This window comes from Zosterops lateralis, assembly GCF_965231275.1.
Source record: "Zosterops lateralis genome assembly, chromosome: 29".
NCBI classification, from domain to species: Eukaryota; Metazoa; Chordata; class Aves; order Passeriformes; family Zosteropidae; genus Zosterops; species Zosterops lateralis.
This window is the reverse complement of record NC_139789.1, coordinates 288507-315200: the sequence shown is the minus strand read 5'-3', so window position 1 is coordinate 315200 and position 26694 is coordinate 288507. Positions and strand designations below refer to the sequence as shown.

Genomic DNA, 26694 nt, shown 5'->3' with positions numbered 1-26694 from the left:
CCAATACTTTTTTTCCCCTTCAAGAATGAGAAATGTCTCTTCCCAATGCAGAAAAAGAAAATTAAACAAGGAAATCTGCATTTATAATGTCTTTTGGGGATGGTGCTGCAGAGTATGTGACATATATCTTGATGTGTCAGGATGGGATTCTCATGATAAAAAGCTCTTAATTTCAAAACAGTTTTCATAAGCTGGTTTCTGTCCCCATTCCATTTCTTAGTTGTTGTACCACAGGGAAAGAACCAGCAGACACAACCATTTAACCTCACATTCATTTTTCTCCATGCCTTCAGTAAAAGGATCTTCCTGGGACTTAGAATGAAGTGAATGGTCTTCAAAATCCTTTCATGCAAGATTCTCCTAACTGTGTTTTTTGCATCTAGAAATTTTCTTGACCATGGAAAAAATTCCATATCCCATGCACAGCATTTTCCAACATTCCAACATGAAATGTAGCAAACCAGCTAAATACTGTTAAAAATGTTTAAATCCTTCTGGTGCACCACAGTGTTTTCCTGATTATTCTATTAAATTTTGAGTATTACATTGCTTTAGTGCAGTGTTCATTTTATCTGCACACTGTAACTGTATGTGCATCAAACGTAAGAGACAAGGGTGGTCCCAACTGCCCCTTGTTGAGTTTGGTTGCCAGAGATCACATCCATAGTGACTTGTCTTCTGACTTAATTTTAATGTGTTTGCTCCCAGCTCCTTCAGCAGGAGTGCAGAAACTGCTGTTCCTAATTTCTTACTTTTTTGACCACTGATAGATTTTGTTGGTTTCTTCTTTTATTGCAGTCCTATTGCAGTCCTCCTCCCCTTATTACTTTTGGGTTTTGATTATGCAGTTTTGCATCTCCATTCACACAAAGATACATGCAGATCCTCTTTATATGATGGACTATCGAAAGGATGTCAATCCCTCATTCAGCTCTTTCAGTCTGTCTGAAAGGAACAGGAACTGCTTGTGGTGTTCACTGGCTCAGAGCAAAACATTCAGGTTCAGAGGTTGCACCATTTTTCTGGTTATTAGCTTGGTGCTAATAATACCAAGGTTCTGGATTTGATTCTCATATGGGCCATTCACTTAAGAGTTGGACTCGATGATCCTTCTGGGTCCCTTCCAACTCAGACCAGTCTGTGATTCTGTAACCAGCCAAGTTTCATTATTGATGCTCAGCAGGAAACCTAAAACAGGTTTCAGTCATTGTTGCTCAGTCTGGAGATATCCACAGCACAGCAGATGTTACGAATTAAAGGATATACTCTAAACAAAATCAACTTCAGACAAATCTCTTTGAAAATTCTATAATTTTAGAATCTTATGCTCTTTCATTGCTTTGCCATTAAACACATGAACTGCTGAAGCTTGCTGTTAATGTTGAAGCTACTTAGGGACGGAAGTGGCAGTTGGATGACAGATGACTGTGTCAAGCAACAAACCAAAATTCAGACTAAGGCAAAACTAATTCTCAGTTTTTAATGTGTTTTTTGTCCTTTCAAGATGGCAAAAGGGTCACTTATGAGCTTAAATAAGCTCAAGGAACAAGGTTCCTTGAGCACAAGGAGCTGTGCTGTGTTCCTTCAGCACAAGGAACTCTGTCCAGCTTTGGGTGTGTGTGATGTTGGATAATCCCTGCCCATTCCTGTGTGTCACTTAGGCTGTTCTAACACAGAGATTGTTAGGATGATAAATACAGTATGAACTGGAAGGGCCATGGATGACTGACTGAGGAAATTAGTCTTTTGGGAATACCGCTCCCTTTCTGGTTTCTGTGTGCATGGGCCAGTACTGGTTAACAGATCTCCCCGTGGCTTCAGTGTGGGGGCTGCCAAGTTCTGGTGATGGGAGGAAATTCAGTGTTGCAAGTATGAACCATCCTACTTCAGGGAGCTATTTTCCTCTATGTCCTGCTGCTGGAGGGACAGCGAACTGCAGGAATGTCTCATGACTGGGGAGAGCAAGAGCTGGGGCAGCACTGGTCCAGTTCCCAACGCAGGCAGCTGGGAAGTAGCCGAGTGGGGGCTGGGGGTGAAAAGTTCTTAATTCCACAGTTCACTGAAATGAACAAATCAGCTCTTCAGGCTGAACAGTTCCTGTCTCTCGGCCTGTGCCTTTAAGCTCCGCCGAGAACTCCCCCAGTGCCTGCCCCCGCCGGCGCCCCGCGGGCCTGGGCGGGTGAGCTGCTGGGGAAGGCACCCGGCGACAACGGGAAAAGCAAAGCAGGTGAGTCCCTGCTCCTTCTTAGGAGCCCTTTTTACTTCCTTCAAGGTGCCGAGCTTTCTTGGCTCGGATGGAAAGAGAAAAACCTGCACCTTTCCCGACAGCTGCACCCACCCCTGGAGGGCTCCCTCGCGTCCCACCGCCCAACCCGATCCCTTCTGCCGGGCTGGGGCTCGGGCAGCCCTCCTCCTCCTGCTCTTTTTTCACCTTCTACTGTTCCTTCACCAACTCCTTCTGTTCTTCCTCCTTGCTTTTCCATCAGGGTCAGATAGGTTTGCTGCCTGCACCGGCAGATTTTCAAACGAACTGGAGTTTGAAACTGCTTCTCCACGCTGGATTTCCCCCCATGCTTGGGGAAATTCCTTGTGCTTTGCTGGCTCTGAGGAAACGGCCTGTTTCTGAATTTATTGCCTGTGGGGAAAACAGCTCAACTCACCTTTTATTGAAAGTAAAAAACTTCTGTGCTTCCTTTTAGTCACTGCTGGCTAAGTAGTTTTCCTTACGTAATGCTGATTTGCTTTTTAGTGCTTTTCAATTCCATGTAACTCTAAGATGATTCAGGGGAGTTTGGGAGCACTTTGCACAAACGGCTGGGTGGTGCTGGAGTGGATTCGTTCTGGACCAAAGGAACCCACTTGCTACAGAAATGGGCTCACCATCGAATGTCTGTGGAAGTTTGACCCTTCTGCCAGTTGTGCCCCACACTTGTATTTCTGTAGCACATTTCATCTTTTGCCTGTTAACAATGTGTGTTCAACCACAACATGTGCAACGTAATGGATGAGCCTTGGTCAAAAGTGACCTCTAGACTCTCTTCTCTGAAAGTACTGGTTAAGAGAAACATCTTCATTTCTTAAACAGTTTGGAAACCAAATGCAGAGAATGGTCTATATTATTTGAAAGCTATAACAAATTAGGAAACATTCTAGAAAGAAAACTCAAGGTACTTAATGGAAAACAAAAAGTTTTAAAACAAAAAGTAACTGACAGTAATGCAGACCTAAATGCTGAAAAAAGCAATATTATCAATGTAGGAAATACAAGAGTGAAACAGCTATGGCACTGAGCAGCTTTGGTTAGCATGGGAGAAACTCTTACAAACAACCTCTATGGGCTTAAGATAGCACCATTATTTGAGCTTAAATAAATGTTTCTGTAGCTGGATGGTTCTTTATTCCCATGGTTGAAGGAGAGGGCGTGAGAGTCACACTTCTTCACACCCGCTTGTCCTCCAGCCCTGAGGCTGCTCTGCAAAGAGCTCCAGCACAGGCCGTTATCCTGCTTAAGGGAGGTCTGTGTAAAGAGATTTCAAACAAGGTAACACCACCGAGTGCAGGACTTGAGCAGGCTGTGTGTGCCAGCGTGCTGAGGCCTCTGCTCAGGGAGAGTCTCCTCAGGCAAGAGGGCTGGCCAAAGCTGTGTATGGTCACACAGCCTCAGCACTGGAGTTTAGCATGTGGCACTACCCCATATCAATACGCACAGAGTTTTATTCTGCAGCCTCTCATTGACTCTGGTGCTGTGAGTTCACTGCTTGACTGGTGTCTTTCATCACTGGTGGGTTTCTCTATGTGAATTTTTCCTTTGAGGGAGCATGCATTTCAGGGTAGCTTGGGGGTTTTGTATCTGTGGACACCAATGCCTACCTGACAATCTGTAACAACAGCTAAAGTTAGGTAAAAATGTAATTTACATGTTGCTTCTAATGTATGTAAGGTGGTAAGAAAGAATAAAATGTGATTATTTGCAAAATTAAGACCTCTACTTTAGCCCCTGCTCCTCCAAGAACCTCTGGTCCCAGTATGTCCATCAGCTTCATTGGGATCAAGATTCCTCCCACAAACTCTGCACTGGGCCAGGCAGTGTTCAAGGGAGGCAAGTGAATGCCAGTGAAGGACATGCCATGAATTAACCAGGTGAATTTTTCCTGGCCATTCATGAGCTGAAAAGTATCAAATTATATAGTGCTTCTATTGTGGAAAGTAACCAGACAAACATGGACTTCCTGGCTTACTGGATACTCCCTATGTGTATTCAGTATTTACTATCTGTACTAAGTTTTCAAGCCAGCACAGTTGGGGGGGGTAAGGGTGGGCTAGGCTGCCTTTAGTTTATTGTGTAATCCATGGCTACAAGTTTAAGAAGTAATTGCTGGTACAAATCTGCCCAGTACTTTGTTACCAGAGATCGAGCTCAGGGCTGAGTGTCTCCAAGGTGGAAGTGATGTTAGAGCCTTTGTTACCTATGATAATGCAATCACTGGGGAGCTCAGCTTGTCTGTCATGCCCCAGCTGAGACTGCTGAGCTGGCAGGCAGGGCGAGGATCTTCTTACTTGTAAATTGAGAGACATTTGTAGACCAAGAGGGACAATAAACAAGGCCGACACAGTGTCATTTGGCTTGCTGGGAGCAGGACTACAGCTGAACCAGATGCATCTCTATGATGAGTGCTGCAGGTGAACAGGGACTTGGGATCCTCACTGATCTGAGTGGCAGAGGCTTTCAGATTTGCTCAGCTGAAGGCTGTGCATGGTCTGGGAGCTTGCAGTGTCAGAGTTTTTCACTCATCTTAATAACAAGAAGTGTCCAGCTCAATCTGCATTCTCTATCCTATATCTATTCGACCAGCTGCTGCTGTCTCTGCATAGGCTTTTTTTCATGACATAGAATCATCAGAAGGTTTAAGGGGAAATATATGGGCTCACGAGAAAGCAACAGTGTAGGGATAAATTCCAACATTCCCTTCTCTGGAGCCCCATTCAGAGGGAGTGAGCCATAAGGAGGAACTGGCACACAGTTCTTGGCCTCTCCAGACTGACACGTCCTCGCACTGCACCACTACCTAATAGATACCACTGTTTATAAATCCACTCCCCTACAAAAGTATCCCATCCTTCTCAGTAGTTGCTGTCACAAGTTTTGAGCTTCATTTCAATACAACTAAATTCTCAACTGTAAGGGAAAAATTACTAGGCTTGACCCCATTTTAACAGAGATATTTGAGGTTGGCTACTTCTACCACCTTGCTCTGGTGGCAGATCTGTTTGCACACCCACATCTCCTATCTCCTGTGGTCATGCTTCTCATTTAACTTACAGCAAATAAGTGTCTTCTCTCTCCTGCTCAGGCTCATGGTTTGGTGACTTATCACCAAAGGTTTGTAGTTTTGGTGGCTGTGATTTTGGATAGTGAACCTACCAAGTGAGGCATATTGGAGTCTACTTTCTGATTTTGGGCTACATCCCTCTGGAGAAATATTCTAGTTCTGCTGCAATCCCCCTCTGAAGTGCCACAAGTCTTATCTTGGTGATAAAATCAGCAGTCCTTCACTTGCCTTTGGCCACAGGCTCATTACTTGCTGAGGCTGCAGGCAGATCTGCTGCTGAGTTAGTGGTCTGCCTTGAGCAAGTGGCATGTTTTTCATACCTGTGCCATCATTTTGCAAATGGTCTGTCTACATGAGGATTTACAGGTCACAATTGAGACAGTTTTACAACCCCTGTGTCTGAAGGCTCAGTAGACACCGTATTGCTGTGCTAAGAGCCACACTACCCCATTATGGGCTGAAGCAAATATTCTATTAACCCTTGGTTATTAAAACGGTTGCAGCATATTGGCTGCCCTTTATCATCACAGCGTGGAAGAAACCAAGCATGCTAGAATATAGAAATGTAGCATAAAGACCCCAGAGCAGCTCAGACTCACCATCAGGGGAGTTGCATGGGGGTGTGAGTATGGTTTTCTTGCACTGTCCCACTGCTTCCTTGCATTTGTTATCTGTAAATGAAGTTGACTTTTGAAAACACGGATACCAATGTTTCTTTCCTGTCTTTCTTTCCTCTGGCCAACAGTTCAGAGCAGGGTACCTCAGCTTATGTCCCCTTGGTAGAGGGCTGCTGGTAGGGGCTGGCAGGCTGGGAATGGGAGAAGCTGGAGAAGAGCCGGAGGAAGCCTGTGGCAGTGCAGTGCAAGACAGGAGTGTAAACACTTCTGTTCTGAAGGGAGAGAGACTGGAGAAGGCTAGAAAGGCAGAAGAAAAGGCCTCAGGAGGTGAAAATATGAAGGGGAACTCATGGTGAGGTGAAGGAAGAGAAGTACCAAGCAGTGGAAGACAGAAGGCCAGGGTATGTGAAGGTGAATGAAGAAAACCAGCCCTTTTGCTGGGCAGCCACCAGCACAGTACTGGGCGACCACCACTGTGCTTCAGATTCAGGAGCTGTGGCATTTTGCAAGAAAACAGTTTCTAGCAGAAAACAGGGACCAGCACAATTTGTGCTGGAGACTGCACCAATGCTGCAGGTGTGTATGGTATGGGATCACCTAAGCTGGAGAAACACCTGCCACAGTGAGGCTAGGTCGGTGGCAGGTGCACAGACAGACAACCAGGATGCCTCTCTCGGGGCCCTGACTTGTCTCTCTATTGGTCCTGAAGGTGATATTCCCCCAACATACTGCACATGCATTTTCTCAAACACAAATGTGTGTGCATATGCACACGAGATCACACACACACACACACACACACACACACACACACACACATGAGATCACACACATGAGGTCACACACAAGATCACATGCACACATGTTAGATCACATGCACACATGTTAGATCACAAACACACATGTAAGATCACACATATACACACATGGCATCACACACATTTGAGATCACACACACATACACACATTAGATCACACACACACATGCTACTTGTCCTCTGACAAGAAGAGTGGGTGTTAGTGACAGCTTGGCTAATTTGGTAAAGGAATATTTTTACTATATCACTTTATATTTTACAATTTCCCTATTTAAACCAGCTGAGAAATAAAATTCATCCCCCAAGGAAATCCTATGGAATTACTCAAAGCTGCCTTAGAGCAAAATTCAGATTTCTGTGGAGAATACAAACCCTGAGCTGCCAAGCAGCAGCAGAGCAGGGGTGGTGGCCACCTCCCAGCACTGTGGCAGATTCTCAGGGACAACCAGAGATGGTGATAGTCTGCAGGATAGCTCTTGCTGACTCTGTGCTGCACATCAGACATGCCTTCTCTGCTAAAATGTAACAGTGAAAAGGCATCTCACCGGTTTTGAAACTCTGAGACGGAGAGTTGGAACAGTCAGAGTTTCCTGCACCCTGCTCTCAAAGGCATCATATTTTATAACCACTTTCAATTATAAGCTGACAAAAATCCATAAATGTGCTTTTACTTCTCAATATTCCTATTGGAAACTCATGACTGTTAATACTCTCCTAATTTCTGCCCTGCTAACGATTTTATGCCACAATATTTTTGACTGTGTATAGATTCTTGCCACCGATCTCCACTATGCATTTATAGATGATCCTTATTCTCTTTCAGCAAAAAAAATTGCAATCTCTATTCTGGTCTTGCAAAATGGACTTTCCATTTACATGTCCTTTTAATTCTTTTTTAACTCATACCACTGACACCAAAATGAAACAAATTTTCCTTACGCTAAAAGGGAGAGCAAAGACAAGTTTTGATTGTTTTGGGAAGTAGAAAGTTTTTTTCTCTCTTTAGTCTATTTTTTCCAGTTAAAATGCCTCTGCAATCACTAATACAAACTTCTTTCTAGGGTTCCAAGTACCTTTTATTGTAGTATGACTTTTACATGCAACCAAGATTGTATTGTCAAAAAAACAATAAGCCAGAGCCAATTTTGTCTGCAATGCTTTTTGGGTTTTTTTTCCTCAGACATATTTGTCCTAACTTTGATGTCCATTGAAGTCCACTGTTGCACTGGTCAGCACACCTGAACTAGATTTCTGAGTGCCCAAATTCAACACACTGCAAGAGGGACAGTGACTCCAAAACCTACCGAAAGAGGGAAGAAGAGATTCCTCATCTGTATGTATTCAGGCCACAAGGACCACTGGAAATTAGGTTCCCTACTTGTCTCCCCTTAGCCAGAGCTGAATTGTCAAACAGATACATTGTTAGCAGAACCCAGAGGCCACAGTGCTGATATGTGCCAGGCTCAGTTACAACTGAAAAAGAATATTTGGATGTCTGCTAGAAAAAAAGAGGCATCTTGGACGGACTCTCCCTTCCTCTCCCCTTTCTCTCTGTCTGTTGCCTCACAAAGTGACCTTCTAAAATCTCTTATCTAGAAGCTTCAGTATAAAGAGCTGCTGACGCCTCTTGGAAAACACTGAAAAGCTCTTCTGAAACAGGGAGCTGCTTCTCCCTGTGTCCCTTTCCTCCTCTCTTCCTTTCATTGCTGGATGCATTTACATTAGAAAAGGCTGTTCCTCTGCAGCTTCTCTGAAGTCACAGTCTGATTTACAGCAGTAGGGAATCGGTGCTGTGGCAACCCAACCTTTCACATCACTGTCTGAGTGGATAGAGTGTGACCAGGTGAGATGTCCCTCGGCAGGACAGACTTTGGAACTGAGGAAGGAAGAGTTGTGTGGATTTTATATTCTTGACACTGTCAATATCAAGCAGAGTAAGTTTGAGAGGTCATTGTGCCTTGCCAAGGCTTTTCTTATAACTCCTGTAAATCTGAGTTTCCCAACAGTTAGAGGTTGAGTCCTCAAAAAAACTCACTCTGAAGCTGAGAAGCTCTGGACGTTTGGCAAAAAGGTTGAACTTCTGTGGATTTCCACTCTGACCACTCAGATTGAGACAACTTCAGCCTGCCAGTTTGAACAGGACCATGTCTTCTTCCTGTCTATGAGGGAGAAATATTAATACAGTAATTTAATACATTTTTAATACATTTAATACACAGGAAATCAGTGTCCCTCCTTGTCTCATCAGGCTTGTTGCAGATACTAACCTGTTTGAATGATGTAATAACTGGACATAACAGGCTGGTTTTCATCCTAGCAATACCCAATTGTTGGTGATGTGCAAATAAAAGCCAAATATAATCTGACTTATACTAGCAAGACTGCAGAAGAAAACAAAAAAAACCAAAACCAAAAACAAAAACAAAAACAAAAAACAAAAACAAAAACAAAAAAACCCCAAAAAACCACAAAAAAACCCACAACACAAACAAACAAACAAACAAAAAAAAACACACCACAACAAAACACCACCAAGACAGATATTCTTTCTATTTCTGACATTTTTGAATTCACACTTGGAACACCATATCCCATCTAGGCATCTTCAGTGCATGAAAAGCACTGACACACTGAAACCAGTCTAGCAAAGGCCAGGAAAAGATGGAGGCAGGAAAGGTGACATGAAGGGACTCTGCTTCTGGTGCAGGACCACTTGATGTAAAATACCAGAAGCACCAGTGCCAATGCTAGCCACAGGGAAGGAGAATCTGCTCATCAGGGTAGCAGCAAAGCTGTAATCAAAGGACATATTAATTGTTCTCGAGTACTAGGCATTGGGAGGTCTCAGCTAAATGCTGTAGTGGGCTTTGCCACCCACTGTGCTTTTATAATTCCTCCAGAATTCCTGCAAAAAATGTGGAATAGTATTGGGCTATATGAAACCTCACCCTGGAATCTGCCTCATGAACAACTACAGAGGTTTATTACTTAGAGAATTTTAATCCACATAACATGCACCTCGGGGATGTAAGTAGCCTAATGCCAAGACTTCCATAGGCAGGTCGGAATGGTCCAGCAGGAGCAGACAATGATTTCTGAAGTATTCAGTGCCAATTAGCTCTGGTCCATTCATGAGCCAGAGTCCCAGGCAGGTCTTTCTCCACAGCTGTCTATTCAGACTGCAGTTTCATGTTTAAGGATGTGACTGCAGTATAGTCATGTTTACTGAGATAAATTTTGAACTTTACAGCTCAACTGTTCTACCTGTTACTGCAGCTCCATGACTCCTGAGCAGCACCAAAGCATCCCCTAGTGACACTGACTGGGTTTAGGATCTTTATAAGAGATGATGTCTAAGGCAGAAGGAGCAAGCCAAAATGTCAAGCCCCTTGCTAAGAGCTGAGATACCTGTTCACCCTGTCACTGTGGGCAGTAGGACCTTGAAACCCCGCTGCTAAGCAGGCCTGGGGTACTGCCTGCTGAAGAGCAGGTACAGGGTGCTGCCAGGCGGGTTCTGTGCTGCTGGGACACTGGCTCAGCATTCATCCAAAGCCTGCACAGAACATGGAGATTGGAGGCATCAGTCTGGTTCATGCTCACATCTGGTTCATGCCATGGCCATTGTGAGCACAAACACAATGGGCACCACCAGTCAGTGTTGTCTCCTAGGAAGACAGAGAAGGGGAACCAGGCAGGAAGGAGCCACTATGGTTGATGAGTTCAGGTCCTACAACTTTAATCTCCTGCCTGCAGCCTGAGGCACATTCAGGGGACACATCTGCCCTTTTACTTCTTGTGGCAATGCAATGTTTGGAGCTCCTGGGGTAACCTTAGCTGGCATGACAGATTTCATCCCAGTCTTGTCATTTTCCTTCTCTTCTTTTTAATCACAGAGCCCATCTGTAGAGCTGCTCAGAAAGCATGGACCAGATAAAGCCAGGGCAAGGCACCCAGAGGAGACTGGGGCCCTGCTGCTGGAAGGTAACTGCTGCTGCTGCTGTGGCGGGCAGCGCAACAGCCCTCTGCCTGGGGATCCTGCTGGGTGAGTGTGCAGCCAGGTACATTCTTTCAGTTTATCAGCTCCAAAAGAGAAGTGTTCTACACTGCTTATAGGAAAAATCCTCAAAATCCTCCTACTGAGGACAAAATGCAGACACCTTTCTGCATGATGCACAAAACCTACAAGGCCTCATGTCAGCTCATGTTCTCAATATGTGACTTCAGAGTACTTTATCTTCAGTGTCGCATGATACATATGCTCTATACCTTTCCTGCTTGACAAATCTGATGTCCTTCTATGACAAGATGACCTGCCTAGTGGATGAGGGAAAGGGTCTGAATCTGGTCTACCTCAGCTTCAGTAAAGCCTTTGACTCCATTTCCCATTAACATTTTCTTGGAGAAGCTGGCTGCTTATGGCTTGGATGAGTGTGCTCTTCAATGGGTAAAAACTAGTTGGATGACCAGGCCCAGAGAGTGGTGGTGAATGGAGTCACATCCAGCTGGAGACTGGTGACCAGTGGTATTCCTCAGGGCCACTTTGGGGCCAGCCTTGTTTAATAACTTTATCAATGGTCTGGATGAGGAGATCGAGGGCACCCTCATTCAGTTCACAGACAATCCAAGCTGGGTGGGATGTTGATCTGCTGAAGCTATAGCATGGCCACCAGGACCAGGGCAGTGACTGTCCCCCTGTGCTGGGCACTGGTGAGGTCCCACCTCAAATCTAGGGTTCAGTTTTAGGCCCCTCATGACAAGAAAGACATTGAGGGGCTGGAGCATGTGCAGAGAAGGGAACAGAGCTAGGGAAGGGGCTGAAGCACCAGAAGCAACTGAATGAGCTGGGGGTGCTCAGCCTGGAGAAAACAAGGCTCAGGGGGGCCCTTCTGGCTCTCCACAACTACCTGACAGGAGGGGGCAGCCAAATGAGAGTCAGGCTCTGCTCCCAGGACACACGGACAGGAAAGAGGAAACGGCCTCAAGGTGACCCAGGGGAGTTTAAGACTGGATATTGGGAAAATTTCTTCACTGAAAGGGCTCTCCTGCCCTGGCATAGATTGCCCAGAGCAGTGGTGGAATCCCCATCCCATCAGCAATTTAAGAAACATGTAGCTGAAGCATTAACCCATTAACCCCACATGGGTTAGTGGTGGTGTTGGCAGCGCTGGTAGAATGATTGGACTCAGTGATCTCAGAGGTCTTTTCCAACCTAAACAATTCCATAATTCTATGATTCTGTCCTGTAATCTCTCTCTGCGACTTTGAAATTTCTTGTCACTGCACTTTGCTGCCTCTGCCATTTCCTATCATAACCACTTGCAGCCACTGTTTTACTGTCCCACTCCAGAGCATGACTACCATCTCCTTCCCTCTTCCACCTCCCTCCTGTTGCTTCTGCTGCCCCATGGCCAGATGCCACCTCAGGCCAGCACCCCGGTGAGGACCCCAGCATGACATGACTGACAGATCTTACCTGTACAGTCATAGTTTCTGAGCTGGCTTCAGTACCCAGCAGAACTTTCCTGAGGCTGTTCCTGCAAGGATAGGGCCAATCTCAGGTTGCCAGGCTGAACCCATCTGTTCATGAATTTCTGTCTCAGGCTTGACAAAAATCCATTATTTTCAAGTTCAAACAAGTTTAGTGCAAAATGCTATTACTACACATGTGTAGGGTATCCCAGTCCAGTTATGGGGCACCCCCAGGGCAGCTGGGATGGTCAGGGACAGTCAAGTTCCTAAAAGCAGGATGTTTGAAGGGCATGATGATATCCATGTTGCAAAGCCGTGAAGAAAGCTGCCTCTGACAGACACTTTCTCTTTCTGGCAGCCTGCCATTCCACGGGAGAGGCCAGCTTTGAGCACACAGTGGAGCTGCAAGGAATCACATTCAACAGCAGCTTACAGATGGAGAACTCGGACTACTATAGGGTGCTGACACCTGCTCTTGAGAGGCTGGTGAGTTGATCTGTCAGGGCCCTGAGAGACATTCATGGAATGGGAAATGTGTGTTCAGGCCTATTGTAAACGAGATAAAGCATAAAAAAAGGATGTACTACTTCATCTCCTAAAAGCCAGGGTGGGAAAAAAGTTACATATGAGCTGGAACATGGGTGCTTCTGCTTACAGAGACAAGAGACCATCCATCAACAGCTCCACATTCCAGCAAAAGGCCAGGCATCATCTATTCACACCTCCTTGGGGTCCAGGAAGTGTGTGACCATCACTCTTTGCTTTGCAGTTTCTGTCCAGTCTTCAGGACTCCCAGCTGAACTGGAGTTGCACTGGTTGCACCATCCTGGGCTACAGGTGAGTGTAGGCAGCTATCTCTGCAGATCTTGCAGCTCATGTTTCAGGGCATTCTGACAAACCTCACCAAGAAAGTGAACTCACACCTGTGCTCTTGTTCAAAGCTAGTACAAAGAGAAACTGGTTTTTGGTCAAGGCTGGCTTTTCATCTGGGATTGCAACAATGTTCTGGATTCTTTCATTTGGAAATGCAGTCAGAAAGGCAGAGCAAAACAATTTTGTTCAACCACAGCTTTAGGCCAAAGGGAAAAAAAACTCAAATGACCACTTCAACCCAGAGCACATCTCCAGAGAAATCTTAAATTATTAAGAATCAAATTATTAAGAATAATATTTGTTTCCTTTGAGTTCCCTGTAGACAGCTAGCACATGAACCTGTCCCTTGTACTGATCATGAAGCCAAGGTCCCCCTTAATTCTCTGTTTTCCAGTAGGAATGGAAACTCTGGTGTGATCGTCCATTTCCGCCTCCTCTTCACCCCCCAGGATTCCCAGCCCCTGAGCTCTACCTTGGAGGAGGAAGCTCTCAGGCATGGGCTGGCAGCTGCCCTGCACAAACAGGGTTTCTCCCTGCCTGCCTACGGAACTATCTCCTCAGCTTCTCTCACAGGTATGGGCTCTCCTGCCACTGCTGGGTAGGCAGAGCAGGGTGCCCTGTGCTGGGGCTGCTGGCACCCAACATCACACAGCTAAGCCACTGTTAGTCTCAACCAAACTGCTGCAGGGCTTTAGCTCTGGATGTCCAGTCAAGGTTTCATTCCCAGCAGCAGTGTTAGAAATAGGAGTGCTGCCAGGCACCCAGCAAATCAATAAAATTATCTGCTTGGCTCCCAGCTGCTCCAGGTTCACCAGACAGCAGCAGAAACCAGGCTATATTTTGGCTGCTGCTTAACAGACATTTGTGGGGTTCCCAAATACCCCTCTAACACTAATGCTGTCCTGCTGCTCTGCGCTGCAAGAGCAGCTTGAGGGGCCCACAGCAATGACAGAACCTAACGCATAAATTGCAATTCCTTTGGCTTTTCTTGCAGTCTTTCTTCCTGGAATCAGTCTGAGGGAGAGGGAATGAAGCTCTGTAAGTTAATGGCTGGATTGTCTGTACCTACCTGTGCACAGCAGCCTTTAGGCAGACGTCAGAGTTGTAGCAATAACTACAGCTCAGGTTGCTGTTTCTCATACTTGAGTTACTCTCTGAAACCACCTGACAAGAAATTCTCCTTTCCTTCTGTGACTGTGGAGCTGTGTGTGACTGTAGGACTCCAGGTCCAGCCAATTTAAAAAAACATGAGCCTAGGAAACAAGAAGGTACAGGCTCCTCTGCAGCTCCCTCTGTACCCTCTGCCACAATGGGCAGGATCCCTGGATCTTTGGGAGCTTTGTGCTGCCAAAATTGAAAGTGCTGAGAGTCCTGTTGGCTTTAGGCAAACAGTTTTGCATAGCTTCAGCCCCAGTCTGCTCCTGAGAGGCAGCTCACGGCCACAGCTTTTGGGAATTTCTCTCTGCATGTGGAGGCATCCCAAAGCCTGCAGGGCAGTAGGAAGCTACTCCTGCTCTGCCCTGCGGCAGAGCAGGGGTCCACAGCAGGGACCTGGGCCCTGTCTCACACTGGCCACGGGTGGGTGAAGAGATTGCCAGGCAGGTGACAAAGATGCAGCAAAGCCTGCGGCAGCCCCAGCCCACTAACACAGCCACAGGACCCAAGGCTGGACTGCCCTGCCCTTGCTGATCCTGATTCTTTCCTCTTTTTCCCAGGTCCCAACAAGATTTCTTCCCACAGACCCGGACTGAAATCAGGTAAGAGCCAGGCAGCAGGAAGAACCACCTGCACTCTGCAGCCTCTTCCTCCTCTTCCTCACCATCAGCCTGAATACAGATACAAAAGGTGCTTGGGCCCTTCTTGTTCATAGGCTGGTGGCCCAGGGGCCTGCAAGCTCAAAACAACTCTAGTCCCAGCACCATCTTGCAGGGACTCTGGGGTAACCAGGGAGCAGAGGGACAAGGATACAGTGGTGGTTGCCTCTGGTGGAAGCCAGGGGAGAGTTGCTGTGTGGACTGCAGAAGACATGAGTGACTCAAGCTTCACTGTCCCCAGGAAGCTGCCCTTGAGAGACAGGCAGTCACTTGCACCAACATCCAGTATGTGAAAAGAAAGCACTGAATGTGACAGCCAAACAGGCTGTGCTGATGCCTCTGATGGAAAGGGCTGTGCTGAATCTCCCACAGCAGGTCTCCTGTGCATAGAGGCCAGCCACAACCCACTGCTGGCAGACCTTGAGAGGCGGGACACCATTGGTTCTCAGGCACTGAAGAGAGCCAAGGATATGACATGACTTTTCAAGCCAATAATAAATGGCTGCATCAGGATGAGGGAAACTGTGCCTTGGAAACACCTTGGTCCCATCAACTGTGATGGGTTGTGTCAAAATCCACCTTCCTAGTGGACTGACACAATGGACAAGAGCCACATGCCTGTGAGCTGCTGGAAGCTGATCACGAGGCAGTAGCTGAGCTCGTCAACTAGTCAGAATGCTGTTCTACAGTTTCTTTCTCTAGAAGAGTTTCAGGGAGTAATGGCCCAGTGCTCTGCAGTGCTCTTCCCAAGATGCAGGTTAAAGGCTGCCCTGTGACATCCTAAGTACCATCCTGCTGCTTGGGCCTATACCAGCAGCACACACAAAGCTGAAGCAGCTTTTCCCACTTGCCCCCAAGAGCATGTTGCTGGGGTGCAGTGGCAGGATTCTGATGCACTGGCTTTCTCCTCCCTTCCAGACTGTGGGAGTCGCCCTGCCATGCAGACTGCCAGCAGGATAGTCGGAGGCTCAGAGGCGTCCAGAGGGGAGTTCCCATGGCAAGTCAGCCTTCGAGAGAACAATGAGCACTTTTGTGGTGCTGCAATCCTCACAGAGAAGTGGCTGGTGTCTGCTGCTCACTGCTTTACTGAGTAAGTTTTAGTCACACCACATTCTACCCTCCATCCCTGTTCCAAAAGCTGCCATATCTGCTCAAGCTCCCACTGCACCACTCTGCCCCATCACGGGGAGAATGAAGAGTTTCCATCACTCCTGGAGTGGATGGCAGGATGGGCAGGAGACAGCTTGGTTTGCAGGATAATGTTGTGGCTGCAGGCTCACATGGCCCCCACTGTCTCTCCTCTAGGTTTCAGGACCCAGCCATGTGGGCAGCTTACACAGGGACCACCTCTCTCAGAGGGTCTGACAGCAGTGCAGTGAAAATGGACATTTCACAGATCATCCCACACCCCTCTTACAATGCCGAGACAGCTGACTATGATGTAGCCGTGCTGGAGCTGAAGAGACCTGTGACTTTCACTAAGTACATCCAGCCCGTATGCCTGCCAGATGCTGGCCATCACTTCCCCACCAGCAAGAAGTGCCTTATCTCTGGCTGGGGCTACCTCAAGGAGGATTTCTGTAAGCAGAGCATGACAGGCAGCAGAGGAGACATGGTGGGGCATGAGCAGGGCAGAAGGCATCGGGGAAGGGAACTTGGACCTGGCTCTGGCCAGCTGTGGTGGGCTGTACCCCTGAGCTGCTGATCCTGTGCAGGGCTCCCTGCACTGAGCTCACAGTTATGTCTTTCTCATTCAGTGGTGAAACCTGAGTTCCTGCAGAAAGCAACAGTGGAGCTCCTAGACCAGAACCTATGTTCCAGTCTCTACAGCCATGTCCTCACAGACAGGATGATGTGTGCTGGCTACCTGGAGGGGAAAGTTGACTCCTGCCAGGTAAGCTTTGCTCAGAGAAGAAAGTACACCTGCCCGCATAAGGCTTTTCCCTCCCAGTATGCACCAAGTAACACTTCAAGAAGAAGAACTGACACTGTGGTCACTGTTTCCCATTGAGGTTTGAGGCCCTGCCTTGGATGCAAGCAAAGATCAGTGACTACAGAAGACACAAATGAGGATATGTTCTTTACTGCTTAGAGCAGGGCACCGTTGTTTAGGGGCTCTTTCAGCTAATTAGCTCTTCCTCCTGAACTGTCATCAGGGCTGGGCCTACCAATATTCCACACAGGTCTTCATATCTTTGAAAATCCAGATAGGCAAAGGGCAGCAGTGGAAACTAAAACATACACAACAGTTTTTAGTGAACAACAGAGTGTTTTTTTTCAGTTAGCCTTTATCCATCCTGGGACTGCAAGTGGTCAGCTGGAGACAGGCCTGCCTTTCATAGTATGGAGAGAGGAAAACTGTGATATGGGAGGAGGACTGTGATTTCCAGGTCTGTCTCTATGGTTTGGCAGGACCGTTCAAACCAACAGAAACCAGCTAAATAAATCTGCACTTTTCTGGTGGTAGTGCTTCATATTTCTGCACCAAATACAGCACAAACACCAGAGAAGGGCCAAGAATTGAAGATTAAAGTTTGGGAGATGAACATGACCCATCTGGTTATTCATTACTGATCTAGAGCAATCTCATCCACAGAAGGCATTACCAGCTTCACAGACACCACATGTCCATCAGTGATAGTCACAGGGCCCCACAATAACAAAGAACTGACCAGGGAACCATAGACCAAATCAAGAAAACCTGATGCAAACATTAACATGGTATCCCTAGATTGTGTATCAGGCAATGAACACCTATCATCTGGCTGTGTATGGGCTGCTAGGATTAACCACTATGAGGTTTAACAAATGATGAAAGCCATACAAATGCTTAGAAATGCTAAATCCTAGATTTTACAGATGGTGTCCTTTGTTCTCCTGTCAAATAAATGGCACAAGGCTTCTGTGTAATAGCAGGACAGTGTGCCTACACAGAGGAACACCCAAAGGCCAGCACAGAGATGCTCCACTCATCAATAGGCTGGAGCAAATATGAAGTGAGTTAGGACACACATGGACAGAGAGACCCCGGCTGGTAGAGGGATACTGAGGGTGGCCAGGGCAAACTCAGTGCATACCCAGGGAGAGCTCACCATCTGGCTTCTCTTGCAGGGTGACTCTGGTGGGCCCCTGGTTTGCCAAGAACCATCTGGCAGGTTTTTCCTGGCAGGAATTGTGAGTTGGGGTATTGGATGTGCTGAAGCCAGACGGCCTGGGGTTTACACACGTGTTACGAAACTCAGAGACTGGATCTTGGAAGCTATTTCTGCCTTCCCTACCTCTGTAGTCCGTACTGTTCCTCCAGTACACTTCAGGACTAACAGTAACATGGTCAGCACTGAAGAGGTCAACACTACCACCGGAGCAACCCCTACCACCTCACCAGCCCTAACTGCCAGCAGGCCAGTGACTGCAGCAAGACCACAAGGTACAAGCACCCACAGCAGGTGCACCTTTGTAGGCAGAGTGGCAGGTACAGGTCCAAACAGGCCCTGGTTCAGTCCAGAGCAGCCTGGCAAAGTCACTCAGTACCTCTGCAGTTCCATGCACTCCTTTGCTTTTGTGACTCTCTGTGTAGTCTTGCTGTGTAACTGGTCTGCTCTGGCAGGCCCAGAACAGGTCATTAAGGCACAGCAGCATCTGAGAGTATTTAACTTGTTGATCACTTACTTTTTCTTGCCACTGAAGGAGCTCCCAGCATTTCAAAACTGATGGCTGCCCCTTCACAGCAGCCATGCATCTCTCCCTGGAAGGAAGGAGTGCAGATGTCTGCAGGATGACCTGTCCACTCCAAGGAGCCCTTCCAGCAGCTTTGCAAGGAGATGCAGATGAAGGGTGTTTTTCTAAATCTAGAATAAACTTTTTATCTGAAATGGCAAGGCTAAGAGGCACAGAGCTATTGATTACTCTGCCTTCAAGAAAGGCCCAGGAGTCATGACTTGCCAAGAACAAGATGTAGAACAGCAGTTTGTATGAAAGTCCATGGCCACCATCAGGCAGTGGCAGGGCTTGGGTAGATGTCTCACACCTCAGCCCTAACCTGTCCCTGCTAAGGCTTATTGGTTAGAGAGAGCAAAGTCTCTCCTTGCTTGTCTTCTGCTAGGAATACTCACAACTCATGCTTTGACTTTTGTTCAGAGTGTGGAGGACGGCCCGGGTTCTCTAAACCCAGCAAGATTGTGGGAGGAACAGATGCTTCCAGAGGAGAGATCCCTTGGCAAGTCAGCCTGAAAGAAGACTCAAGACATTTCTGTGGAGCAACCATCATTGGGGACCGCTGGCTGCTGTCTGCAGCTCATTGCTTCAATGAGTAAGAGCCCATCCCTTCCCCTGCTTCAGCTCACCTGCCCACTGGCACAGAGCTGCACAGCCAAACCCACAGTGTGGCACTGGAGTCAAGAAATAGAAATCAAGACCACATGTTGGACATTGTCTTTTGCTATAACTAGACATTCATAGTAAAAAGGAGTTTGTGGAGGGGCTGGAATGAGGCAGAGAAAGGTTAAAGCAGCCTGAGCAGGGAGCAAGGACAACACATCTAAGAGGAGTGGAAGAAGGTGCCACAAGAGAGTTTAATAAACTTAACCTTAAAAAATTGTCTGTAATATATGAAATAGAGACACGTGGTCAGCTGGTAAAGGGAAAATGGTCAATTCAATCCTGCATGGTTCTATTAAACTGCAAGAACCCAAGCCCTTATTTATAAGTAGCCTAGGTAAAGAAATGAGTAGCAAGACGATAATGCTTGTTAAGAATAAATTCCTGAAGGCAGAAAAGGTGGGTTACTAATTCTGAAGGATTTTAAGACAACCTCATGCATTAAACAGCTGGGCAAAAAAGGAGCAAGTGAAATGAAAGATAAGCAAATGTGAAATGTGAGGCACACAGCAAAACCAGCAGTGCTGTCTTTCTGTGAATGAGGATGTGTCTCCATCAGCTGTTGCAATTCAAAACAAGAGGTCAGAAACATGTGGATATTGCCCTGAGAGCAACAGTCTTGTGGCAGGGGCCATTAACGAGCACAGGAATGCAGCAGAAAGCAAGGGAGATGAGCGGGATGTTGCTGGTATTGCACAGTACACAGACTGCTCCAACATCACAAGGAGGGCAGAAGTAACACTGTGTGAATGTGTACACAAGGCTCAGGGATGAGCTGGGTATGGAGCACATAGCAAACACAACAAAATAGATCAGACTAGACCTGGGAAAAAAAAAACAACTAATGGGAAGGCAGTGTTTGATAGGACTGTATAATAATGAAGGATACAAAGCGTTTAGGGAATGCCTTTTGAGTGTCTTTTTAAGATACCAAGTAATCACCAAGAGCAGATGGAAAACAATCGAAAGGAAGCAATTTTTAAATAAATTTCATTAAATTGAATATTAAAAATTCACCTGGAGTTAAAAAAAAACCAAAAAACCCCTCAACTTTAGAAAAATCCAAATAAAACCAAAAAATCCAGCAAGACCTACTGAATACAGAGACACCATCTGTGTGCCAGAACACACCTGAAATCACAAGTTTCTGGAGATGAAGAGAGGATTATTATTACATGTTTATTTGCTTTTCAGGTAATATCCAACAGCTGCCACTGCTAGAAACAGTTCTTTGGGCCTGACTTCACTGGGCTGCTCTGCTGCATGCTGATCATGTGAAGTTGTCTGCAATTTCAATGTCAGAATTCATGCCAGGCATACGTGTGTGAATATGCACATTTAGGTTTATGTATTTGCAGGACAATGACAGAAGAGATCGAAGCCTATGTGGGAACAACATCACTAAATGGAACAGATGAGAATGCAGTGAAAGTCAATGTAACAAGAGTGATCCCACATCCCCTCTTCAACCCCATGATTCTGGACTTTGATGTGGCTGTACTTGAACTGGCAAGACCTCTTGTCTTCAACAAATATATACAGCCTGTGTGCCTCCCACTTGCTGTGCAGAAGTTTCCTGTTGGCAAGAAATGCCTCATTTCTGGATGGGGTGACCTCCAGGAAGGGAACGGTAAGCATTAATGCATTACCTGCTGATTTGCCTTGGAGCAGTGATACTTGAGCAGCAAAGCTTGTGCCACGGTCACCCACAGTCCTGAGATGTATGGCCAGGGATCAGTAACAGAGACAGTCAGGAACTGACAAAAACAAGCATAAGCAAGAATTAAGGTACATAGAGCACTACCTTAAGCCACAGTTACATAGGAGTTGCCAGCAAAGAAGAAAATGGAGAGAGCAGCTAGGTGGGAACTGGGAGAAACTTGCTGGACTGCCTTCAATAGCTCTACCATGCTAAGCAAGTGTCAGGCACTTGCCTTAGAGCCTGCTGCAGTTCTGGCAGGATGGTATGTCAGCCATAGCAGCCACTGTCAGTCACAGAGACGTTCCAAGCAATAAGCATAAGCAAAGATCCCACTATAGGGAGAAGGCCTGACAGTGGCACATGTGCTACCAAATAAGTCCAGCTGACAAGAAGCCTACAAACTCTCAGGAGCATGGGACACAAACTGTGTGCAGAATCCTTAGCACAGACACAAAACTGTACCCTGGGATGAGCCACAAGCTTCAGGGCTGCAGAGAAAACAGGTTATATAGGACTTAATTCCCATGTGGGATTAGAGCCTGTTTTCCCAAAAGAGGTGTTGAATCAGTCTAAAAGCCATTAGTTCCTTCCGTCTGCTGCACTCACTAATTCTGTGATTTTCATGCAGACACCAAGCCTGAGATCCTGCAGAAAGCATCTGTGGGCATCATAGAACAGAACACGTGTAACTTCCTCTACAACTTCTCCCTCACTGAACAAATGATCTGTGCTGGCTTCATGGAAGGGATGGTAGACTCATGCCAGGTAAAAGTGTGGGATTTCTCTACTCTGTAAATTGTTCTAGAAAGCTGGGATAACTCTGCCTTCAGCAGATCCTTGTGAAATATTTACTGAGCTGCTGTAATCCAGCTGTGCAATTCACATGTACTTGAGCACAAAAAACCCCAGCCCACTACTCTGGAGATTTAGAAAAGTAAATAAAGCTCCACCACATTGAGAATTACTTAAACCAACATCCCACCACTCTGTCTAGCCAGACAAATCATGGATGAAGCAGGTGTCCTCCTGTGGCAGTGAGTCAGTGGCAGATGGTGGCAGCTGTGGAAAGGTGCTGACAGAAGCCAGGTTGAGCCACTGACCCTAGCTTCAACTTCTGCACACTCATGCCCTGCATACACACTGCATGACAGCAGACAGATCTGCAAGGCTGGAGAAAGAAGAGTTGGAGGTAGTTAAGTCCTTCTGGTGTGTCTGAGGGGTAGACATGATTGGACTGAACAGCTGTTGCCTTACTTCTTCCCCAGGGAGATTCAGGTGGGCCCTTGGCCTGTGAGGTGACCCCAGGAGTGTTTTACCTTGCTGGCATCGTGAGCTGGGGATTTGGTTGTGCTCAGGCTATGAGACCTGGTGTATACTCCAGAATTACCAAACTCACAGACTGGATCCTGGACACCATCTCCCAGTTGCCCAGTGGTAGCACAAGCATCCCTTCCAGTTCAGTCATCCCTAGAACTTCTACCACAGCCATTTTTACCCAGCCCAGCACAATGGCTGCAAGTCCAGCCAGCAGAACCATCCTGGGGACAAAGATGAGCACAAACATGAGTGAAACCTCCACAGCTCTAAGAATGACCAAGACTGCCAAGCCTACCCAAACCCCAGGTAAAACTGATAGCTGATTCATTGACATGTTGGCAGGAGGCCTCCAGCATAGAGGGTACTTAGCAGGCCATGGGTTATTGCCTTCCAGTGGTGCCTTGTACCAGCCTCACTTTCAAGTGTTCCAGCAAGGTGTGTATTGGAAAAGAAAATCCTGAATGCGATGGTGTTGTGGACTGCAGCAATGGCTTTGATGAGCGCAACTGTGGTGAGTTCTCCTCTGTAGCCCATGGCTGCTGCCAGCTGTGCTTTACCCAGACTCCACAGTGGCACCCACCCATATTCACACTGGCTGTCTTGGGCCCAGACACTGGGGGCCTAGGGCAGCCCACTGTGGTACAGATCGTACTTGCTCTGCCAGAGCCTAAAACAATTTGGATGAGCCGGATCCAAATTTATTGCCAGAAAGTGCTGCCTCTTCTGCTCTGCTACAGATGTTAGGTTTCCCAGCACACAGGCCTTTTAGCCAGTCTGGTAGCACAAGGTGGCAAGACAGCTCTGCACAACATGGCAGCCCAGAAAGTGTCTTGTCATCCCTGGGACTGCACTTCGGAGTGCACATTCCTTGCTATGTGATAGCTCAGACAGTCCATCCAAATATCCGCTTCTTGGATACCATGTCCCTGGAAGGTATTTACTTGATTTACTTGATCTGTGATAACAAGTCTGCAAAATATACCTGTCTGTCAAGCCTTGCCTCAGCTGGATGAACTGAATTCATCACATCCTACTGCCCTGTACGCAGTCCCCCAGAAGGTTGTCCCACAGCGCAAGTTATAGAAGGCAGGCAGTCATTCCTTTATCTATGGTTACTTTAAAACCACAGTGCTTCTTCCTCTGTTCCAGACTGTGGCATAACAACTTCTCTAGCCTTCAGCAAGATTGTGGGTGGCAGCAGTGCGGCTCGAGGAGAATGGCCCTGGCAAGTCAGTCTCTGGCTTCAGCGGAAGGAACACAAGTGTGGGGCTGTCCTCATTGCTGACCGGTGGCTGCTCTCTGCAGCTCACTGCTTTGACATGTAAGTCTGAGATGAACTAGTTAAGTCAGCTGGCTCTTACCTCAGTTCCATCAGCCGACCTACCCTTCTCCTCCCTTACGGTCCAGCACCCTGGCTGGGATGCTGTGCCCCATAGGATGCACACACCCCTATCAGAGAAATGCCCCTACAGGTAAGTGTGAAGAGGAATGGGTGGAACAAAGCCTGAGTACACCCACTGTTCTGGAGACAGGGGTCTTGACCTCCCAAGGTGTGGCCAGCCCCAACAAGTGGCCCTCCTTGTGAGGCTACGCTCTTAACAGCCAGGTTTACTGTCTTTCTGCAGTTACAGTGACCCCAAAATGTGGGTGGCCTTTCTAGGAACACCCTTCCTGAGTGGCATCGATGGCAAAATGGAGAAAATATTCCGTATCTACAAACACCCTTTTTACAACGTCTACAGCCTAGACTATGATGTAGCACTACTGGAACTGAGCACACCTGTCACGTTCAGCAGGACCATCAGACCTATATGTCTCCCAGACAATTCTCACATCTTCCATGAAGGGGCCAGATGCTTCATCACAGGCTGGGGCTCCACAAAGGAAGGAGGTACTGAGTGGGCCCTCCCACATCCATAATGGCCAAGCTCAGTGCCACCTACACTGCAACCCCAAACATCTACACTTCCGACACCACTACCCCAAGCACTCCCATCCCACTGCAGAGGATACCAAGCTGGGCAAGGCCTGGTGTCACCATCATCTCCTCCACCGCTACCATGCATGCTACTCCTCCATTTTATCACACCTCTGCCCTCTTGGAGCCTTCCCAAGCTTTCTACATGCCAGCCACTGTGTTCTCCACCCCCCACAGCAGCTGCTCCAGCTGTGCTCCTGCAGTACAAGGACCACCCCAATACCATTTGTGTCTGGTCAGCCAAGCTGCCTGACAAACTATACCCACAAGGGACCTTTCTGTGTCTGCTCTGCTGAACCAGGTGTGATTCACTTTCCCAGAGCAGGTCTCTCCCTCTGGCAAGCACGTAAGGCTGCAGAGACCCCACTTCTTCACATGCTGCTGTTTCTCATGTGCTCTTCACCCCACTAACAGCAATACTTGTTTCCTCAGGTCTCATGTCAAAGCATTTGCAAAAAGCAGCAGTGAACATGATCGGAGACCAGGCCTGCAAAAAGTTCTACCCTGTCCAGATCAGCAGCAGGATGCTGTGTGCTGGTTTCCCACAGGGCACCATCGACAGCTGTTCAGTGAGTGCAAGAGCAGCAAATGCTATGGCTGGGAGAGAGCAAGCTCGTACCAAGTCCCTAGACTATATTCTCTCAGGAGGGCCCTGCCCTGCCTCCCCTAGCTCAGCTGTCTGTCCATCCATCAACTGGCTGCTGCTTTTATCCACATCCATCCTGCATACACATGCTGCTTCCCCCCCTGTGACAGGTCAAGGAAATACACAGTGAGGTAATGCTAAGCAAGAGACCACATGGAGCCTACTCCATGACCCTTCTGTAATACCAAACACACTCTTCTATGTTCCAGAACCCCAGCCTCAGATTGTTCATGCAGGTACATCACTGAGCGGTCCTCCAGCTATGAATGGGACTCCTGGGGAAGTAGGGAACAGGACAGCAAATGCCATGCCCCAGAGAGAAAGAACATTTCACAGCGGAGGGTGCTGCACTGCCTGTGGCTTGATACTGGATCCTTTTCCTCTCTCTGCAGGGTGATGCAGGTGGGCCCCTGGCATGTAAAGAACCTTCAGGGAAGTGGTTTCTAGCAGGAATCACAAGCTGGGGCTATGGCTGCGCCAGGCCATACTTCCCTGGTGTCTACACCAAAGTCACTGCTGTCCAGGGCTGGATTGTGCAGAACCTCAAGCTCTGAAACTGCATTTCACCACTCAGGGAAGGCAATGAATGAGAGGACTAACTGCCAGAGCATACATTAACCCCTCAACTACTGTACATTTTCCTGATGTTGCAAAGGGGTGAAGATAGCCTTGCAGGTATTAAGCAAATGCCAGTGTTGTGTGACCTGCTGGATGTTACACCAAGGCATTTGATAACTGCTTTGCATAGAAAGGTACAAATCTACACCTTTTCTATAAATAAATGAAACCTGTCCCATCCTAAGCCCTGGCCAAATATACTGTGCATTAAAACATGACCTTTCTAGTTGGATTGGTGTCGGAAACATCTGCCAAAGATTCATGGAGTTTGGCTGACCTTTGCCTATGAGCTGTCATCCCAAAGCCAAGCCAACAGACTTGTGACCTTTGCCCCAGCCCAAAGAAAGTTATGTCCTTGCAGAAGCTTCAGACCTCACTGATTTGATGGAGCTGTTGTGCTGTGCAGTGGCTTTTGGGAAGGGTGTGATGCTGTTTCCAATCCGTGCATGTTACTAGAGAGTGCGGTGATGACTTCCTGACTCACCATTTGATCCCATGAGAACTCAGGACTAGAACACTTGGGAGCTCAGACTGCACAGGCCCTCACTTATAGTAGAGTATTAGATGGGGCTTCTCACACACTTCCCTCAAGCTCCTTTTGCATTAAACCAGGTGATTAAACCAGCAAAGATTAAGGCATGGCCACACAGACCATTCTCTGGCTAAGTGAGGTAGGAAAAATTTAAAGTGCTGAGACAGTGATGCAAAGTATACTTGTCAGGTCGTACCAGCCCGCATAACACACATAAACAACTTTGTTCACAAGCAACCAATTGCATCAAAGCTCATGTGCTGAGTCTTGGGCAGAGCAGACTTAGACATGTCCCCATCAATTCAGCCACCAAAACTGAAAGGCTGCTCGTACCCCAAACCCCTTCCTCACTTTTGGTGCTTTAAGCTCTGCATCTGGGCATAGACAAGAGGTTTCTCCCATCCCAACCCAGCTGGCAGCAAGATCCACAACTTTTCCAGAACACCAGCTAGGTGGGAGATCTGGCTTCTAGGCATGGCTCAGCTCCAGATGGGTTCAGATTCATGGCTGCAACACCTGTGGGATGCTCCCATGAACAAAATGGGACTGCTGCAAAGCCAGTGCCATAAAATTCATACAGCCATAAAGAAAAGTAAAAAGCCC

The 26694-nt window shown here is 47.2% G+C and overlaps 1 protein-coding gene across 5 annotated transcripts; it reads left to right on the top strand.

Moving 5' to 3' along the window:
• The first annotated feature begins 1983 nt into the window (after positions 1-1983).
• Positions 1984-26428, top strand: TMPRSS9 (transmembrane serine protease 9). 5 transcript variants are annotated; one of them, XM_083880089.1, is made up of 20 exons: positions 1984-2227; positions 7946-8098; positions 10659-10807; positions 12593-12720; positions 13004-13071; positions 13502-13680; positions 14823-14864; positions 15840-16011; positions 16227-16501; positions 16679-16815; positions 18033-18348; positions 19059-19230; positions 20657-20928; positions 21629-21765; positions 22266-22623; positions 22712-22828; positions 23467-23638; positions 23943-24208; positions 24728-24864; positions 25334-26428. In XM_083880089.1, exons 3-20 carry the CDS (start codon positions 10687-10689, stop codon positions 25493-25495), a joined length of 3231 nt encoding a protein of 1076 aa, XP_083736215.1. In that variant the 5' UTR covers positions 1984-2227; positions 7946-8098; positions 10659-10686; the 3' UTR covers positions 25496-26428. The 5 variants fall into 5 exon arrangements, with proteins under 5 accessions (XP_083736215.1, XP_083736216.1, XP_083736217.1 ...); XM_083880090.1 differs by lacking the exon at positions 7946-8098 and having other exon boundaries at positions 13505-13680; XM_083880091.1 differs by lacking the exon at positions 7946-8098 and having other exon boundaries at positions 24060-24208.
• The last annotated feature ends 266 nt before the right edge of the window (positions 26429-26694 follow it).